Source organism: Gopherus flavomarginatus, chromosome 22, assembly GCF_025201925.1.
Source record: "Gopherus flavomarginatus isolate rGopFla2 chromosome 22, rGopFla2.mat.asm, whole genome shotgun sequence".
In the NCBI taxonomy this organism is placed as follows: domain Eukaryota; kingdom Metazoa; phylum Chordata; order Testudines; family Testudinidae; genus Gopherus; species Gopherus flavomarginatus.
Window position 1 is genome coordinate 18,421,229 of NC_066638.1, and position 20,131 is coordinate 18,441,359.

The 20,131-nt window shown below is 50.7% G+C and overlaps 1 protein-coding gene across 1 annotated transcript in view; it reads left to right on the forward strand.

Moving 5' to 3' along the window:
* Positions 1–9,151, forward strand: part of PPP1R8 (protein phosphatase 1 regulatory subunit 8) — a 38,889-nt gene extending 29,738 nt beyond the window's left edge. The window contains exons 3-7 of the mRNA XM_050932367.1: positions 1,666–1,819; positions 2,605–2,825; positions 3,343–3,487; positions 4,547–4,611; positions 6,624–9,151. Of these exons, the coding sequence (XP_050788324.1) occupies positions 1,666–1,819; positions 2,605–2,825; positions 3,343–3,487; positions 4,547–4,611; positions 6,624–6,977 (939 nt within the window). The 3' untranslated portion in view covers positions 6,978–9,151. The remainder of the gene's footprint in view (positions 1–1,665; positions 1,820–2,604; positions 2,826–3,342; positions 3,488–4,546; positions 4,612–6,623) is intronic.
* The last annotated feature ends 10,980 nt before the right edge of the window (positions 9,152–20,131 follow it).

Genomic DNA, 20,131 nt, shown 5'->3' on the forward strand with positions numbered 1-20,131 from the left:
CTGGATGACCTTGTAAACTGGAGTAATAGTAATAGGATCAAATTTAATAGTGAAAAGTGCAAGGTCATGCATTTAGGGATTAATAATAAGAATTTTAGTTATAAATTGGGGACACATCAGTTGGAAGCAACAGAGGAGGAGAAGGACCTTGGAGTATTGGTTGATCACAGGATGACTATGAGCCGCCAGTGTGATATGGCCGTTAAAAAAGCTAATGCAGTTTTAGGATGCATCAGGCGAGGTATTTCCAGCAAAGATAAGGAGGTGTTAGTACCATTATATAAGGCACTGGTGAGACCTCATCTGGAATACTGTGTGCAGTTCTGGTCTCCCATGTTTAAGAAGGATGAATTCAAACTGGAACAGGTTCAGAGAAGGGCTACTGGGATGATCCTAGGAATGGAAAACCTGCCTTATGAAAGGAGACTCAAAGAGCTTGGCTTGTTTAACCTAACCAAAAGAAGGTTGAGGGGGGATATGCTTGCTCTTTATAAATATATCAGAGGGATTAATATTAGGGAGGGAGAGGAATTATTTAAGCTTAGTACCAATGTAGACACAAGAACGAATGGGTATAAACTGGACACTAGGAAGTTTAGACTTGAAATTAGATGAAGGTTTCTAACCATTAGAGGAGTGAAGTTCTGGAACAGCCTTCCAAGGGGAGTAGTGGGGGCAAAAGACATATCTGAGCTTTAAGACTAAGCTTGATAAGTTTATGGAAGGGATGGTATGATGGGATAGCTTAATTTTGGCAATTGATCTTTGATTATCAGCAGGTAAGTATGCCCAGTGGTCTGTCATGGGATGTTAGATGGGATGGGGTCTGAGTTACTGCAGAGAATTCTTTCCTGAGTGCTGGCTGGTGAGTCTTGCCCACATGCTCAGGGTTTAGCTGATCGCCATATTTGGGGTCGGGAAGGAATTTTCCTCCGGGGCAGATTGGCAGAGGCCCTGGAGGTTTTTCGCCTTCCTCTGTAGCATGGGGCATGGGTCACTTGCTGGAGGATTCTCTGCAGCTTGAGGTCTTCAAACCACAATATGAAGACTTCAGTAACTCGGGCATAGGTTAGGGGTTTGTTATAGAAGTGGGTGGGTGAGATTCTGTGGCCTGCATTGTGCAGGAGGTCAGACTAGATCATATTTGTCCCTTCTGACCCTAAAGTCTATGAGTCTATGAGAAACCCCACAGTAGGCACATGTGGAGTAATCTCTTCCCCTCTCCCCTCACCCGCCCAATCCCCCAGCCTCATCCTAATACCCAGTAGTTAGATTGGTTGAAGCCCTGAAGCATAGTGTGTTTTATCCCTTCCAAAACTGTGTTTTGCACTGGCCTCAGGGTGGTGGACTGGATAGGACCCAATAGATGTCTTCCATCTCCAGTTGCTCTGATTTTATAAAACAGAGCTTTCTTTGAATTTCCTTTGATCAGTTCAAGGCAACATTGAAATGTTATCCAACAGGCTTTAATATGCTGAGACCATGTGTCACTTCCTATGTCATGCATAGTTTTTCCTTCCTCTACTAGCTTGCTAAAGATTTGTGGGATTGTGATGGGTTTTGATCTGTTTGCTTCATGTTCTAGAGTCCATGTTTTAGGACGATCTGGGAGATTGTATGAATCTGATAAGGTAACGTTGCTATTTATTTAATATTCTACCTCAGAAACTGATCATTGATGAGAAGAAATATTATCTATTTGGGAGAAACCCTGATCTGTGCGATTTTACCATTGATCACCAGTCCTGCTCTCGGGTCCATGCTGCCTTGGTGTATCACAAACATCTTAAAAGGGTTTTCCTCATAGACCTTAACAGCAGTAAGTAACTTGGCATTTAACCAGGGAGCGGGTGATTTGATAGTTTGACTGGTTGGATTTTAAAAATGTTTGAAAAAATGTTTTGATGCATAAGGATTGAGTTTGTGTTAACTTCTTATTGACTGAGAACTTGTAACACTTCCAGTGCACTACATCCCAATGCTCACACCTTCTTGAACATCCCCAGAGCTATATTCCGTTCCAGTCACATTTTACCATGTGTGGAAACTATGGCATCTGGGATATGAACTAACATGCTCATTCCGAGATTGACGCAAGCCGGGGGTAGAGGGACTCCTTGCATCACTCAGTGCCCCTCCCTCATTCAGCGATTGGTGACAGTATTTCCAGACTCTGGAGTCGATCAGAGTGGTAGCATGGCAGTGAGGTTATGGAGGGACTTGGCCTTCCCTTCAAAACTGTTATAACTTGAAGTATAAAAAAAGGCTTATTAAGCTACATCTCCATTGTGTAGGGCACTTTCTCAGGATCTGGAACTCAAGGGAGCTCCAGCCTGTTCCAAGCAGCTGGATACAAGCAAGGGGTGGCTAGAAGTGCTTGAGGAAGTCTGAAACCAAAGTGTACTTGTCATTTCTGTTTGAGTTATTAGGGGAGTGCTGACCCCTTGGTGTTCGGGAGTGAGCCCCCTGCATGGGATGTTTGGGTGATTAGCGTTACTGCAGTGACGTGTATATATCCAGCCATTCACGCGTGGGTTTTGACCTTACGGCAGTGTTCCAGTTCCCCAGTGACAGTCTGTTTTTTCATTCTGATATTCTCCTCAGCACATGGCACGTTCTTGGGTCATATCCGTTTGGAACCTCACAAGCCCCAACAGATTCCCATTGACTCCACAGTTTCATTTGGTGCCTCTACACGGGCGTATACTCTGCGAGAGAAGCCACAGACACTGCCATCCGCGGTTAAAGGAGATGAAAAAATGGGTGGTGATGATGAGGAGCTCAAGGGTTTGCTGGGCCTGCCGGAGGAGGAGACCGAGCTTGATGTGAGGACCACAGAGCATTGTGCCTCTTACTGGATAGCACTCCCCACCATTGGCTTGAGTGTCCTTGGGGCTCATTTCCCTGGCACTGCAGATGGTTTTAGGGGTGTCTGCTGCTGACACTCACAAGCCATCTTATGCCACTAGAATAGGCTTGCCTTCATGCTGCTTTCCAGCACCTCTTGTATAACAGTCCAGTGATTTTTCTGACAGGCACTCAGCCATTTTCTTCTGTCCCAGCCAAACCCACACCAGGTCGCTGGCAGTTGCCCAGCCCTGTTGCTCATTCACAAGCAGTGCCTGCTGTAGCCCCGTCACCTGCAGTCAGTTAGTGAAGGGCAGACCAGGACGGGGACCGAGAAAGTGCAGCTGGCACTTCTGCCCCATTCTTTCTTTCCTTGAGGTTTAAGGCTGGGGCTAGGTCATGTGCTGTGCTCTGCTGTTAACTCTCACAGCTCTCCGATGGCTGCTGCATGTGTTATAGCTGCACTGACCATTTCCTCCCTGATTGTGTCCTTAGAACCTGACAGAGTTTAACACAGCCCACAACAAGAGAATCTCTACGCTCACCATAGAGGAAGGGAACTTGGATATTCAGAGACCAAAGAGAAAACGGAAGAACTCCAGGGTGACATTCAGCGACGATGATGAGATCATTAATCCAGGTGAGCATGTGTATCTTGCCCCTCCCATCTCCTCGCCCCCACCCCTCTGAGAGCCTGCTTGCTAATATCCCATATTTGGAACCACACCCCGCCCCCGCCCCTGCCTCACATGGCCAGCGAGCCAGTCAGTTGGAAAACACAGAAATCTGAGTTGGAGACTCCAAGGGGACTGGCCCTTCAGAGAAGCACTCACATTTCCCCACATCGGTGTTATGTGCCCTCCAAGGCACTTTCCAGCTGAACCATACTGTTGTCTCCTGAGAAGAGGATACATAAGGTCCCTCAACCCCTACAGCTCCTGAGCCACTTGCCAAGCACCCAGACAGAGCCCCTGAGGTGGTAGAGTCTAAACTTCCAGCGGCTCAGAACTCAACACCGTATGTGCTGAGCTCTCATATTTTGGTGTCTAAATGGGAGCTGAGTGTTTTTGAAAATCTAGCCCTAGATACTTTGAGCACCTGTAGTTGCAGGGATGGCAGACCCGAGTTTGGATCCACAGTTCAAATTTCCCCTGCTAATCTGCATAGGTGGCTGGGGGTGGGTCCCGCCGAGGGGGCCCTCTGGCAGCCAAGGAGTGGAGTTACTGGTTAAATTCCAGTTAACGGTAAGCCTAATGCTTAAACAGTTTAACCTTTTACATCCCACTTCAAGCATCAGCCGGTGTGAGTTGTTCAGGTTCCTTATTTCCAATTTGAATTTATTTGTCTGGAAGTTGAAGCTTAGCAAAGTCAGTCAGGAAGGAAGGTGGGTACGGTAAATTAACCATTGGAACAACTGTAACCTAAGCAATAATAACACCCATCCCCAAAGGTCAACAGTTCTTCCAGCTCTTCCCAGTCTGAATAAATTGGGAGCCCACTGCCACTAGATGGCCCCAGCAGTGTGAAGGATCTTAGTTTCTCTACTGTGCACGTACAGCTCCTGAACTGCTGCTGTCTGAAGGGAAGGTCCATATGACACTTCCATGTAGAGGTGTGCTTGCATGCCATGTGCACGCTGCAGCGCACATCCTCTCTTGTAGCCTTCATACTAAAAGCCTAATCCTTCTCATGCTTACAGAGGACGTGGACCCTTCAGTTGGGCGTTTCAGAAACATGGTACAGACAGCAGTGGTCCCAGTTAAGGTACAAACTAACTTCCAAACTAACCAAAAAACTTTGTCTTAATTTGTAATCTATAGCGTGAATTATTGTCTTAAATATTGTGCATTAGGGTGGTGGATTTGTCAGTGTTTTCTTTTTGTGTACAGATGGATTAAAGGGAAACTGGCAGTTCTGTTTAGGTTCATAATTTAGGCAGTGTTTACAAAATTGAAGATCAATAGAAAGGTCCCAAATGCTTTTCTAAAAATTCATTGGCTGTGTTTTTTGGTGTTATAGGATGAGACACAAAATACTGTCATGGATGAGAGCCGTGGTGGGCAGCCTGTGAGCCGCACGCAGCCCATCAGGGTAATCGGCAGTCAGGCTGCGAGACAGTGTTTACCTTGACGGTCTGCAGGCACGGCTGCCCACAGCTCCCAGTGGCTGCAGTTTGCCGTTCCCAGCCAATGGGAGCCGCGGGAAGTGACATGAGCCAGAGGGATGTGCTGGCCACTGCTTCCCGCAGCTCCCATTGGCTGGAAATGGCGAGCTGTGGGCAGCCATGCCTGCGGATGCTCAATGTAAATGCTGTCTCGCGGCCTGACAGCCGATTACACTGACAGGCTACAGGCTGCCCACCGCTGGATTAGAAGCTGGCTAGGGGGCAGAAAACAACAAATAGGAATCAATGGTCTGTTTTCTACACGAGAAAAGGTTAACGGTGGGTGTCAGAGAAAGTTCCATATTAGGACTGGTGAGGTTTGATACATTCACTTTTTCTGTGGGAAGGCAGGGAACAATGAAGTGGGCAAGTCTGCAGATGACACCATTATGTAAGCTACTCAGGACTAAAGAAGACTGAGGAACTTCAGAATAGCCTAACACTGTGATTGCATATTGACAAGTACAAAGTAGTGCTCATGGGAGGGAATACTTTGAGTTACTCATAAGATCACTTACGTTCTAAATTAATTGTAACTGCTCTGTAAAAAGACCTGGGTGATCAAAAGCAAGACATAAAATCTGCCACTCATAATCCAGAGGCAGCCCTGTTTGTTAATTTGTATCCAGGTAAAGAAATATACTTTAGAAACCATGCCCACTCAGCCATGCCTTCTGGACACATGCAGGTCGGGCAAGCAAGCTCAGGAGGCAAAGATGGGAAGCTTAGTCTATTCCATAAACTAAACCCTAACTAATGCTTCCAGCACTCAGGACTGGTCTGTGCTATAGAGTTAAGTTGACGTAAGGCAGTTTACATCAACCGAATTATGTCAGTGTGGACACTACAGCCTTGCTCCCACCAGTGTAAGTGCCGTACTACACCAACATATTAACTCCACCTCCATGAGAGGCATCGATGTAGTTAAGGCAACAGTGTCCATGTAGACACCGCATTGCTTACATCAGCTGTTGGCTGTCATTCTTGTCAATGCTGGAGCTGTGAAATTGACAGAAAGTCTGGAAGGTTCCCTGCTGTGAACCCCACACCTGGCTCACAGCTTGGGTTGTCACTCCAGGGCAGGTGGGGGCACTCTTTGCTCCGAGGCTGGGCAGCCCTCCAGGCTCCCAGCAGGGAGCTCCACCTGGAACTGAGAGCCTGTGCTCTCAGCCCCCGCACACTGCCCCTGTTTAGTCAGTGCAAGTGCTCCTGGAGAGGACGTGCTCCACTGACAGGAGGGTAGTGGTGGACTTGAAAAACCACAGTAACTAATTACTGCAGTGGCTGTGTCTCGACTTAAATCAACTTAAGTCTGTCCTGTAGACATGCCCTCAGTCTGTCCTGCACTCTGCATCAATGAGAGCGTTGGGAGTGACTTCGGTGACAGCCCCAAAGGAAAGCCAACTGGGGCGATGGGGAAGAGGATAACCTGTCCATGTCTGTGTAACTGCTTCTATAGGACAAAGCTAAGTGTGGTGTACATGGTGACCATTTGTGGTGTTTGAGGAGAAAGTGAAAAAATTAGCTGGGATCCAGTTAAAGTGGCTTCTTGTTCTGGTCCTCCATGCTGTGAACCATTCACTAAATAGTTCTTTCTTCCCTCCAATTGCAGAAGAAACGGATGGAAAACCCAGGCTCGCTGAGCATGGATGAGTCTGTAACACGGCGCATGCAGAACTTCCCCTACGGTGGAGGATTGTATGGTGGCCTGCCTCCCACTCACAATGAGGCAGGTTCCCAATCGCATGGCATTCATGGGACAGCACTCATTGGAGGCCTGCCAATGCCCTACCCTAATCTTGCCCCAGAGGTGGACTTGACTCCCGTTGTGCCATCGACGGTTAGCATGAACCCTGCTCCCAACCCTGCCGTCTTTAATCCTGAAGCTGTGAATGAACCGAAGAAGAAGAAATATGCAAAGGAGGCTTGGCCAGGCAAGAAGCCCACCCCTTCTCTACTGATCTGAGATGGGCTTTGTTTGGGGGTGGGAGCGATGAACTTGAGAAGCTGTTCCCGTGCAGTATCGTCTTTTAAAGTTTTTGTCCTAACCACATGTAATATCAAGATTGGAGGAGTGAAATGTCCCTCAAAGATCTGTCTTCAAAACATTTTTATATGTCTGTAAAACACATATCTCCCACCTCCTTTTGAATCTAAAGGCCAGCAACCTTTTCCTGTAGCCATTATGCTCCATAAGTTAAAAGGACACTGTTAAGTAATTCAGCCCCACATTTATGGCCTGATCCTGCAAACACATCAACTAGGTGTAGTGCTGACTATGAGCAGCCTCGCTCCAGCTAGACTGCTCAGGGCGATATGCACCACCTGAAGAGTAAGCAGGCCTAAATTCAGTACTAAATCAGGCTTTTGTATGTAACTTTAAACCATGACAAAATGTAATATAAATGGAATGGCTTTGTTTTACCGTTACAAAATCACATAAACGCTTTTAGTTTGGCTGTAAACATTCCTTTGTACTTGCAACCTAAAACATGGCAGCATCTGGGTAGCCCTTGAGAAGCTGGAGGTGAAATGGACAAGAAATAAAAAAGTAGAAATTGACTAGTCAGTTTCTACTTATCACCCTCTGTTAAACACAAAAGGCAAACAGCAAAGAAATGGTTAATGTGAACTCCTTAAAAACCTTTCTGCTCTAATATTCGAGGTGTTACAGAGGACACAAATAGGGACACTTGGTTTTTTAAATATGGTTTTTAATCTTTCAGCTGAAATGAAATATCTTTTATTGAAGAGAACACACAGACACAGAGCACCTTAAGACTTGTGCGCACACAAAGTGTCATAGGTCTGTGATTAGGAGCAGCTAGCCAGCCAGCAGCCATGGGTTGGTCACATACAAACTACATGGGTTTTAATGATTAAAGAATAAAACCATGTGCAGTCTTCTGTATGTGGTCCTTTTCCCCTGTTAACAGCAGAGGGCAGGGATTAAAGACAAGCAGCAGACTCCTGAAATGATGGTAGTTTCTTAGTGAAATGTAAAATCCTGCCTCATCTAACAAAAGCAGTTTTTCCGCGCCTGGGTACACAGTGCTCTGGTTTGACCTTTTTGTTTTTCTTTCAGTTGAACGAAATGAGAAATGTGACTGGGAATACTCCTGCAAATCCTCATCTTTAGCTTCTAAAACTGAAATTTTACGTTCATTCAGTATTTTGCTTTAAGTAAATACATAGAGAAAGCAGTGCTACGTTGTCCTAGGCTTATTCAGGAGCCTTTATATTGTGTGATTAATAGTTCATCTAATTAGTCACCATATTATTTCTGGGAATTCCTCCAGAATGAGCCCTAAAATATGACGCAACATCCCTGGCGGGTCATTAGTAGTGCATTGTGAGGAGTTACCTGGCAAACTAGTGTTGCCAAAACCTGACAGCCATCAGAGTTATGCTGCCCTGTAATGTATCAGATCTGGCCATACACCCTTGAACTGCTTTGGACAGATGTTCCAAAATCTGTGTAATGTTTGTTTCTGCAGAATGACAAATTCTATTATGTTTGTGGTATAAAAATGAGCTAGTAACTACCCCAGCCAGGATTGGTTGAAGTCCCTTATGGCCTGGCTGGTTCTCTCCCGCTCTCCACCATGTCTGGCTCAAACTACTAGATGCTGGAACTTTTCCTGGTGCCATTTCTCCATGGTATGATTGTAACACCATGTTTTAGGTTATCATGCTAAATGGCTTGTGTTTCTCTTTAGTCGTTCCTATTCCAAATCCTCCAAAGTCCACTTACAGACTTCCTCCCTAGATTTTTAGTTCTACTTCTTCCCAGGCTGTAGGATTTTTCTATTTCCTGCCTGTCTGTGTTATGAAGGCAACTCTTTAGGATGTGACCAGCTGGGGCAAGTAAAAGTTGAACAGACTTTATTTTGCAAGATCTCCCTGGGGAAGGGAAACTTTCCTGCTTGTTGTTTTTGAAGCTCTTCTCCTCGTTGGGTTTGTACAAGCTCTCGTTATTTCAGAGCTCTGTGGCTATTATGGGCCAGGAAGGAGGGGATGGCATGAAACCCATGGGCTTTGTACAGAAGTTTGTACATTTGTGTAATAGGCCTTTTCACACTTTCTGTTTAGCTTTTTACCTGTAACCTTTACTATGTAAATTAAACGCAAATTTTGTCATTTTGGAGTTCAGTATGTTCCTTCCCAATCTAGATCCCTGCTGCAGTTGGGAGTTTACATCTTGAAGGTCTTTGTCACTGCAAAATGCCCTTGTCATTGGAGGCCCTAAGCTTAGCAGACTGGCTTGTGCTCTGCCCTAAAAGAAGAGTAAGTCTGATTCCCACCCTGCCTCCTATGCCTTGTGCTCATGGCCTACACCCAGTTGCCCAGAATGGTGTCAGTCACGGATTGTCCTCAAACGGTAATTGCCCTTCTCCATTTTCTGACCCTCTGGCCAAATGGATCTTTGTTTTCCTGAAAGGGGCTCAGCTCCCAAAAGCCTGGGCAATGCTGCCTTCGAGAGGCAGTCTGTGAGCCATCCTGGGAGTGTTCACTGCCATAGGACCAATAGTTTATGGGCTACGTGCCCAAAGCAGAGGACAGCACTCACAACTGAGGCCGACCCGTCTGCTCCCATTGTGCAACTTGGGATCTGAATGTCAATGTGCACCCAATGCACTGAGCGGTTAGGGGCCTGCTGCTCTGAGTGGTTTTGCCAAGTCTCAATCTGATACTTGCATTTTTAGACCCTGTCTTTCCAGGAACTGTTCCCAAGAATCCTGCTTTGGAAGGGTTGTGGACGCTGTCTCTCTAGTGGCAGCAATGCAGGCAGGAATAGCTCTAGAGCTAAAGCAACAGGAGCATGTGCTCAGTACCACCAAGGTGCAGGCCCCAATTGTAAGGGCTGAGCACCTAGAAACCTGTCCTGGATTCCTTTGGAAACGTGGCCCTTTGCTATTGCATCTCTGGCTAGGAATCCTTAAAGGCTGGTCCAAAGGCTGAGCAACTCGCACTCCTGCAGCCGCAGGGCGGGGAAGCAGAAAGCACTCCAGGGCTGAGGCACTGGTGCGGCTGGAGGAAGCCTGTGTGAGGCTTTGCAGGTCAGCCAGATCAAAGGGGGACACAGCGGGGAAGTGAGGATTCAGGCTAGAGCAGGAGTGGGGAAGTTGGAGATGGTTGTATGAGGGGTGCCTACCAAAGGAAGGAGAGCTCTGCGTGTCAGTCCAGCAGAGAAAGGCTCATATTTCAAAAGCAGTCAGAGGGAGACAGGGACTTCCTCACCAGGAGGGTTCCCAAGGCAGCCTGCACAGACCCATGTGTTCAGCAGGGGCCAGTGTTGAGCCACGGCCTTTGGCAGTGCTCTCGCTGCTCACTGAGCTGGCAAGTTGCAGTGTAGGAAGCAAAGCAGCTGCCACTTTTATCCGTCTGCCCTTGGAAAGCATGGGGCTGATTGGGAGGGGGAGGGGCAGGATCCTAGCCAGCTCCCACAGTGGAGGCAGCTGTGTGTTTAGGCCCAGGGCCACCCCAAAGCCAGCCTCTCCCTTGCTCCTGTGAGCCCTGGAGAAGTCCTTGGGTACATGCCGTTGGCTGGCTGGCTGACTTACTGAGCATGGGTGTGCCTCAAGCCCAGCCCTGTCCATGAAGCTGCCCTGTCCCCCTCAGCAGGCCAACCACCAGCTCCCCAAAACCAGCAACCTCCCAGGGTTTCAGGCTCCAGCATGTCGCTCTGCTTTCTGCAAAACTGCCAGGGCCGCAGAGGATTCAGGGGGGCTGGGGTAAAGCGGGGGAGCGAACATAAAAAAAGGCATCACCCGCTGTGGCGCTTGTCTCACTGGGTGGCGCTCTGCGTCTTCGGTGGCGGCGGCGGGTCCTTCACTCGCTCTGCGTCTTCGGTGGCAGCGGCGGATCCTTCACTCGCTCCGCAACTTCGGCAGCACTAAAGGACCCGCCTCTGAAGTGCCGCTGAAGACCCAGAGTGAGTGACCGGCCTGCCACTGAAGACCTGGACCCCCATCGAGTGAGTAGCCAGGGAAGAGATTCTCGGCCAGGGTTCATGGGGCCTGGGGCAAATTGCCCCACTTGCCCCCCCCATTCCCGGGAACCCCTGAAACCTGCTTCTGAGTTGCTCACCATGCTGGGCAGCTACAAGATGGGCAGGCAGGCACCTGCCCTCTCCCTCCAGGCTCCTGCCCATCCCCTGGCCCCTTCCTGACTTCCCCATGTCCCCACCTGTCACCCATCCCTTGACATGCTGGGGTGTCCCTGTCACACCAGCACCCTCTACAGCAGAGTTGGACTGTCTAGTCTGGCAGCTGTGTTGGGGAGCGGCCGGGCGAGGAGACCTGTCCTCCCTCAGCCCAGAAAGATGTGCAATGGGAATGTGTGTGCTAGGTCTACTCTGACCCTACTCCCATAGCCCTGCACGGTCTAGGCTGGAGCTTGGCAGCCCCGTGGGGGCACTGACTTTTGAGGAACAGGCAGGCTGGCTGTTGCAGCAATTTTGCGGCAGTTCCCATGGTTGGTGGCCACAAACAGCTCTTCACTCTCTGTTCTGCACCAGTTCCTGTTCCAGGCCTGCTGGGAATCATTCCCTTGCTCGTTCCCCCTCTTGAGCAGACACCAGGTACATCCTAGAGCCTTTTTCTCCTGTCTCATTAACTGAGTGTGGAGGGGAAGGAGACAGTGGTGAAAATAGTAACTCTGCCTATGGGGGGGGGGGTATCCCCACACCACCTCGACTGGAGAGAGGGGGAACCCCAGGCTCCTTGGCACCATCTGGGCCACCCTGCAGCCTTGTTCTGGTTGCCAGCTCAGCCGAGCCTGGTATTATCCTTTCACCCAGCTCCAGCTAGATGTTTGGTCTCTCAGCAGCAGCTACAATATTTGAAGTTCTCCTGTGAGTAGAACAGAGACTGACGATGAGCCAACTCAGCCCACAGCAGCACTTCCTGTATGGCACTGGAGTCCCAGCTTCTGGTGAAATGTCTCCCCTGCTGGAGGGATGCCAAGGGGTGTTGGCTGGAGAAAGCTTTTCCCTGCAGAACATCCAGGCAGGCAGTGACCAGGCCATCTGCACGGACACTGGCATGAAGCTAGCAAATCTATGGGCCCAGCTGAAAGGCCAGGTATGAGCAGTAACCAATAGGCAAAGCTCTGAAGTCCTGAGGGATGGAGCTGTGCTTTGCAACTGGGAAACGGGAAAACTGCTGTTCTTCCAGGGGCAGGAGGGCAAAGCACCAAACTACCAACCTGACCTTGCCCTCCACTGGGCAAAATTGCCACCTCCACCTGCTGACTCTGCAGGACACTCCTGCAGATGCCACACATGACCCCACCCTGATATGTGTCAGTTACAGGGGAACAGCAGAGCATGGGGCAGCCCTTACGGGGAGCAGGCCATGTGCAGCATTCCCAGAGTAATGGAAAACACTCAGATGTAAGGGCAGAGGGAACCCATTTAGCAGGGTCCAGGACAAACCGGTTCTCAACCAGTGCTCCATTGGGCTGCACAGCCTGAGGAATTTGTAGCCAGACCTCTAGGCCACAGGAAGAGCCCAGGGTCCAAGCCCTCTCCAGATAAAGCCAAGGGGAGTCCTCCCATCAACTCAAATGAGCACTGGCTCAGCCCAAGGTCAGCAATGGAGAAAGGTCATTTAATAGGTGCCTGGGCATATTTATTTTCAAGGGGATGCTCAGTTGTGACCTACCTGCTCTAATCAAAGGAGCTAGACCTCCAGGGCAGAGTGACCACTGGGACATTTTAAAATTTACCTCACCACCACCAAGGAGTTTAACAAGTAAAAATGCTGTTTTTAATCAACCCCAAAATTCCCTTGCTGGCACATTGCACCACTGCCTGCCAGAATGTTGGAATGCTGCAAAACTGGGTCTGTGAGCATTCATTCAACTTCACACTGGGCAGGTTGGTGCCAGTCCATCGTCATGAATGTTCACATTAAACGTGCATTTGCACGAATGTGTGAGAATGGCTCTCCATCCTCCAAGACCCTCTAGCTACATGCAAAGTTGTTTATTCTTTGCTGTTCTCTTGATTACAAAGTTTGTCATCCAATCAAGGTACGTAAAAACCATGTGACTTCGTCGATGGATTTGCAGCCCTCTTGTCACAGGATTTCCCCACCAATTGCAAACAAACAACAAACACATTGTAAAAATCACAATCTGGCTGTGGATAATTTGCAAATAAAGGGTTACATTTGTCAGGTTGGTTATTCATAAACTAATTCCCACAGCTCCAAGCAGACCACTGAAGACTCAAACTGCCCAAACCCTTTGTGGCAAACAGCTAATTTAGCCCTGCTTCCAGACAGTAATGTGTCCACCAATGAATTTCTTCATTATTCCAAATCTTTGAATGAGTTTTGTGACCAACTTTACGCCTATGAATTATTCCTTGGCTATTTGTATGAGTCAAAACTACAGTTACCTGGGGCTGGGGATGAGAAGTTTGGGGTGCAGGAGGAGGCTGTGGGCTGGGGAGGTGGAGCCGAGGGGTTCAGAGTATGGGAGAGGGCTCTGGGCTGAGGCAGGGGTTGGGTGTGGGAGGGGGTATGGGCTCTGGGCTGGGGGTGTGGGTTCTGGACTGGGGCCAGAAATGAGGGGTTCAGAGTGTGGGAGGGGCTTTGGGCTGGGGGAGGGAGTTGCAGTGTGTCGGGGGGGTGAGGGCTCCGGCTGGGGGTGCAGACTCTGGGGTGGGGCTGGGGATGAGGAGTTTGGAGTGCAGGAGGGTGTTCTGGGCTGGGACTGAGGGTTTCAGAGGGCAGGAGGGGGATCAGGACTGGGGCAGGGAGCTGGGGTGTGGGAGGGAGGCGGGGTACAGGCTCCGAATGGCTCTTACCTCAAGCAGCTCCCAGAAGCAGCAGTATGTCCCTTCTCCAGCTCCTATGCAGAGGTGCTGCCAGGCGGCTCCATGCACTGCCCCATCCACAGGCACTGCCTCTGCAGCTCCCATTGACCAGGAGCTGGTGCTTGGGGCAGGGGCAGCATGTGGAGCCCTCTGGCAGCCCCTCTGTGTAGGAGCCAGCAGGGGGACATGCTGCTGCTTCCAGGAGCCATGCAGAACCCTGCCTGGCAACCCTACCTGTGGGGTGGAGCAGGGGAGGTGGCTGGGAGGGCTCAGTTCCCAGAGGCGGAGGAGGAGGGCTGAGGGGAGGGGGTTGGGCGTGCTCAGTTCTCTTGGGGGCAGGGGAGGGAGCTGGCCTGGTTGGAAGGGGAGAGAGCCAGCCATGGCCGTGTGACCACAGGCTGCCCTGGGCCTGAACATGCTCCTAAAGGTGACAGCCTGGTGGGGGGCGGGGGACACGGGTCCCTGCTGCCTTTGCCATGGAGCCGTGTGGGCAAGCAGGGAGTGGGCCTGTTCTGCTTCTTCCTGTAGGACATGGAAGAGGCCGGAGAGGGGCTGGTGTCTGCTGTGCTTTACCCTAGATGTCCCGGCGCTGTTGAAGCTAGAAGGCTCTATGGGGCCATCCCAAGCCAAGAGGGCAGATCAAAGGGAGAAGGGGCTTTGCCTCAGACTGGTTGAACCCACTGGGTTGGTTTTATTAACACCTGTCATTCTAGCAGTTAATTCACATTCTGGCTCAAGGACCCATCCCCTCCTTCTCCTATAAGGGGGTGCTGTGACAGCCACCATTGGGGCCTGCCCCCAGGACCTCAGTGGGGAGCCTCCAGGCCTGGAAGCAGACACTGCTCCAACCTGAGCTGAAGAACCAGTAGCTGGAGGCTGAATAACACCTGCCCACTGTGGCTCACCTCTGTGGCTTAGGGCTCATTGCAAACCAGGGTCCTCCAGCAAACAGTGGAAGGACAGCCACAGGGATTTAGGTGCCTAACTCTCACTGGTTTCCTTTGAGGAGCTGGGCCCACGGTACTGATACTGCCAAGGTAAAACAAATGCCAAAAAAATTGTTTAACCCCGTCCTTAGTCTGTTGACGAGAAGTGAAACAGCCCCATGTGCTGGGTTTTGATTGCTCCTGCTGGCGGGTCAGCAGCAACTGCCACACGCTGGGTGCTGCTGGCTGCAGGGGCAGCTGGGAAAGAGCAGTTCAGCCTGGGCACTTGGCTTGTGCTGGCCTGGCCCTGGCCCCCCCCAGGCAATGTTGGGAGCTGCCCTGTGCACTTGTCCTGCCCTCCCCCGTACCCGTAGCACCTTCCCCACCCTCTAGCACTAAGTAACATCCCTAAAGAGCAACACATGCTCACTTCCTTCCTCATTTGCTATGAGTCATTGCAGCCCAGCTAAGCAGCCCAGAGAATGGCCTGGCTGTGAGAGCCCAGCACAGAGGGTTTCACACTTGGCCTTGGACTCTACAGTATTTCATTAACTCTTGCACTGCCATACTCCCCTGGCAGCCCTTGAACACAGCCCCTGCCACGCTGGCGGCACCACTCGGGCACCCGGGAAGGCGTATAGCTGAGGCAGAAGGGTGTCTGGACACATACGCAGTGTGCAGCATGGGCAGAAGGGTGAGCACCTGCATTGGACGTTATGCAACAAGTGACTGAGCCGAGATTCTTTGGGAATGGCTTCACCTGGCACCCTGCAGCCAGCTCCCCAGAGCAGTGTCTTCCACTTTGGGCTGGATATGTATTATTTATTGGTAGTGTTATCATAGGGCCTAAGAGCCCCAGTCCTGGGCCAGGGCCCCACTGTGCTAGGGGCTGCACAGAGAACAAAGGGACAGTCTTTGCCACGGGATGGGAAGGCAAAGCCGATGGGTGGGACAGGGTCATGCAGCACCCTATCGGCGCATCCCTCTTGCAGTGACACTCACCTGCTACCCTCATTGGCTAGGAGAGACAAGATGATTGGACAAAATCTCTGGCTCCTGCCCTGGGCAGGGAGGCTGGGAGTGGGAGAGTTTGCTGCTGGGCCCCACTGGGTTTGGAGTCAGCTGCTGATGTCACCTGTGTGTTCCCAACCACTCCAGGAAGCAGCTGTCCCCGGGGTGCTCACAGGACCAGCCCGTCCCAGGCAGGCCACTCAGCCAGAATTTATCAAAATTGCTGCATAAACCTTCCCAGCCCCAGGGGCCAAATGCGAGTTAGCACTGTGCAGTACCCTAGAACCACCAGCCACTCAGCCCCTTGGGCAAGTCACTTTCAGTAGGGCCGGATTAACTGTTTGTGGGCCCAGCACCAAACATATTTGTGGGCCCCCATGTGGTTGTGATGGGCCCCTTCCAAGTGTGGGCCCAGTGTGATAGCATCATTGATGCCATAGTAAATGTGGTATTGCTGGAATGGGGATGAAAACATTTATTCAAAAACAAAATAAGATATTTGAAGCCACACTTGATTGACACCTCCATTCAACCCACAGAGAACAAACTGGGCTAACATCACTGTATCCAGAATATCATTGAATTTGGTTTGTGTGGGAGGAGGTTGTTTGTTAGTTTTATCTTTTTTGTTTAAACACTCAGGGCCTGCTTGGGGCCCTGAACACAAGTGCTTAATTAGCACACTTATGAGCCATATCAGTGGCATTGCACCTGCACCTCCCCAACACCATCTCCTCCACCCAAAGTTATATTTCATAAATACATTTTTTGAAAGCTGCATTTTCTACATTGATACAATAATGTTTACAAAACTTTGGGACGGGGTGTGGGGAGGAAAATTGCTGGTGCCCATCTTTTGCAGGGAGAAAGGGCCACTGAGAGGCACACACACACTTAACCACAAAGGCTACCACAATCCAGACTCAAGCTCCTACCCCAACCTTCGCACTTGGCCTCTCCCCCCAACCCTGTCCCTCCTACTGTCCCCACCCCATACAACTAACCCCCAAAGAAAGGCTCTCCTCAATCTCCCTGCTATTGCCCACCCACCCCCCACTCACTTTCACCCCTGTGCAGAGGTGAAAGTAAGCTGGTACGGGCCGGTATGGAGGACCCGTAAGAAAAGGAGACTGATTGAGGGAGGGAGAGAGAAGCCTGATCCCTGCATAAGAATAGTTTAAACTTAGCTGTTCCCTGATGGTTCAGCCCCCAGAACTAGGTTTCCGGCATCCTTGTTAATTTCACTCACAATAGCTGAGAGGAAGGGGTCGAGGGGAGGGTGTGTTTGACCACAGCAGGGGTAGTCCTTTTCTGCCCCCGGGGTGAGAGGATCTCTCCAATACTAATATACACAACAAATGCAAGATTTTGGCTGCACAGCTTAAATCTAGAGCTAATAAAAGCAGGTGGAAGGGGAAAGCTCACTGTCACATTGGTTTCTCGTCTCCTCCGTCCCCCTCCTCCAGCCAGGCTGCAGACAAGGCTCTGCATTCCTCCCCTTCCCGCTCCCAGCAGGGGTTTTCCTCTAAGCTCTAGCTTGCAGTAGGGAGACTGGCTGAGATGCCTGCTGCTGCTGCCTGCAAAAGAACGGTTTAAACTCAGCTGTTCCCTGTGCAGTTCAGCGCCCAGAGTTAGGAGCCATTTCTGGCATTCTTGTTAATTTCACTCCCAGTTGTTGTTGGGTGTGTGTGACCATGGCAGGGGCAGTTCTTTTCTGACCCCAGGATGAGGGGATCTCCTAAACACAATCAAAATCAGGAACCATTTCCAAGTTCAAATCTATCCCATTCCCTCCCCAGCAGAGGATCATGGTTGTAATGTCGAAACTGCTTGCAGATCCTCTTTGAAATGTTACTGTTTAAAAAAAACAACACAAAAACCATGGAGAACATGGTGGAAAGATGTGTCATGATGATTAGGGTTTATTTTGGGCAAAGCAATTTTGCTAAAGCAACTCAAGATTCACAGGGAAAGCAAATAGCCCCCATAGACAAAACCACAAAGGGATTAGAGGGGAAAACTGAATGTTCAGGGAAATTATTGTACCTCGTTTGAAAGAAATAGTAGTTTTCATTCCAATCCACCCTCTTTATATATTGATTTAAATACCTGAAATGTCCTTAGGACATCAGGTGCAATCTCAGATCTCTTTTTGTTTTGTCCTGCCTGCAGAGTGCAGAGGCTGAAATTGACAAAACTTTCTCTAAATATCTTGTATATTTCATGAAGGCTATTCTAGTGGTCCTTCATTCATCCCTGACTTCCCCTCCCCGCTCCCTCCCTGGCTGGCTGGCTGTGGTTTTTGCCTTGGTTACTCCTTGGCAGACCCAGCCCAGCAACCCTGCTGGCTCTCTGCAGGCAGCAGCCCACAGGGGCCGGTTGCTGGGGTCGCTGCTGGTCGATGGCAGGCTGCAGCTGCATTGTTTGTGACGCATTCATACACATACACATATATACAGTATATATTACTATCCCGTGGGGAGGGCGCTGGTGCCCTTTTTAGGGGCGGGGGGACAGGGGAGACAGTATTTCTGCTGCTCCAGAGGTGAAAGTAAGCCGGTCTGGTCCAGTACGCCGTGCTGGACCGCATCGACTTCCACTGCGGGGATTGAAAGGGCTCTGGGCTGGCCGCGGCTGCAGGCAGCCCAGAGCCCTTTGAATCCCGGCCGCGGCTCTGGCCACAGCTGGTTCCGCAGGGCCTTTAAATCTTGAGAGGCCACACCTCTTCTGGATGAGGCCCCGTCCCCCTCAGGACTCTGGCAGTACCGATAAGTCCTGTAAGTTACTTTCACCCCTGCCCCAGGGGCTGTCACCTCCCTCCCTTCTACTACCCCCACACACACACATTGAGCCAACTTCCATGCAGACTCTCCCCTCCTTCTCTCTGCCCCCTGCCACACCAATTCCCACCTTAACACCCTGCGTCTCCTTTCCCCCCAAACCTCGCCGCACCTCCTCCCCTCATTGCAGGGGGCACAGCAACCAGCACTGAGAAGCCCCACTGTCACCACCCCCCATTTCCAGGGACCACAGACAACCACCCCCATCCTAAAGTGCAGGGTCGAGACAGTGCCCAGGGGCCTCTGGGCATCGCGATGGCTGGGGGGCTGCACACCGCTCGGGAGCCACAGCACTCTGGCTGCCCCCACTGCCCTGGAAGCACAGGGGAGAATCAGGGGAGGGGGGAGCCAGGAGCTCCCACCCCGTGGCCCAAGTGGAAGGGAAGGTGCAGCGGGATTACTGCTGGGAACCCTCGCCCTGCACCAGACCATTTCCTTGCTTGGGATTCTTTTTGGTCCACTCCTCCCACTTCAGCTGGGGTGGCTGGTAGCATGGCATGAGGTGCTCTGGGACGAGTAGTGCAGCTGCCAGCGCAGGTCCCAGGGCCCCAGCGGAACACAGCGACATACAAACTACAACTTCCGGCATACCTGCCACACCCAGTCCCTGTTGCACCTGTGCACTGCACTCCCCAGGCTGCTGAGTGTTTCAGCTGGTGCTGGGAAGTTGCTGACTCTTCACATTGCTGCACTGTGGCCCAGGCTGGATTAACCCTTTGTGGGCCCCTTCCAAGTGTGGGCCTGGCACCACCGGTACTGGATTTCAGGGCCTGAGATTTCCAGGTTCTCATGCAAGAAGCAGGTGCCCTGCCTTCTTCCTGCTTAGGGCTGGCACCTTCCCCACGCTCCCCACATGCTCATTGTACTGAGCGCTGGGTCCTCAGCATGGTGGTGCCTGCTTGGTGCAGCTGGTGCTGGGCCTGGCTGGCACCTTCATGTCTCACTCCCTGCACCATGTCCAGGGCAGATCCTTCCGTTAGTTCATAACAAAGCCACCCTTGGCCTGCAACAGCCCCCTTCCCCACACACAGCCATGCGCTGTTCACACACATAACCTCCATTACTGTGGCTGCCAGGCCTTCTGCTCCCCCAGCCTCTCCGGGACACAGCATCTGATGCAGGGAACAGGGAACACTCAGGCTATGTCCACACTACCAATTTGTGTCAACAAAAACACCCAGAAGTCGTCATAATAAAAATCGCAGTTTTGTGTTCACACTTGCTTCCTCTATCAGCAGATAGCATCCACAGTAGGAGCACCATCAATTGACAGTGTGAGCAATGCACTGTGGGTACATATCCCACAGTCCTTCTGTTGCTAGGTGTTGTGGGACAATGGAGCAGATTGCAGCACATCTTGGGACAGTGCTAAATGTCCCGTGATGCATTGCTTTCTGTCCCAGCACTACTCGGTCTTCCAGCTTTCTTTCTTGGCATTTTTTCAATGGCCCTTCTTTGCTGTGCACCCCGGCATCGTTGTGAGAAGGGAAGTATTCCACACTGCTCTCCTGTGCTC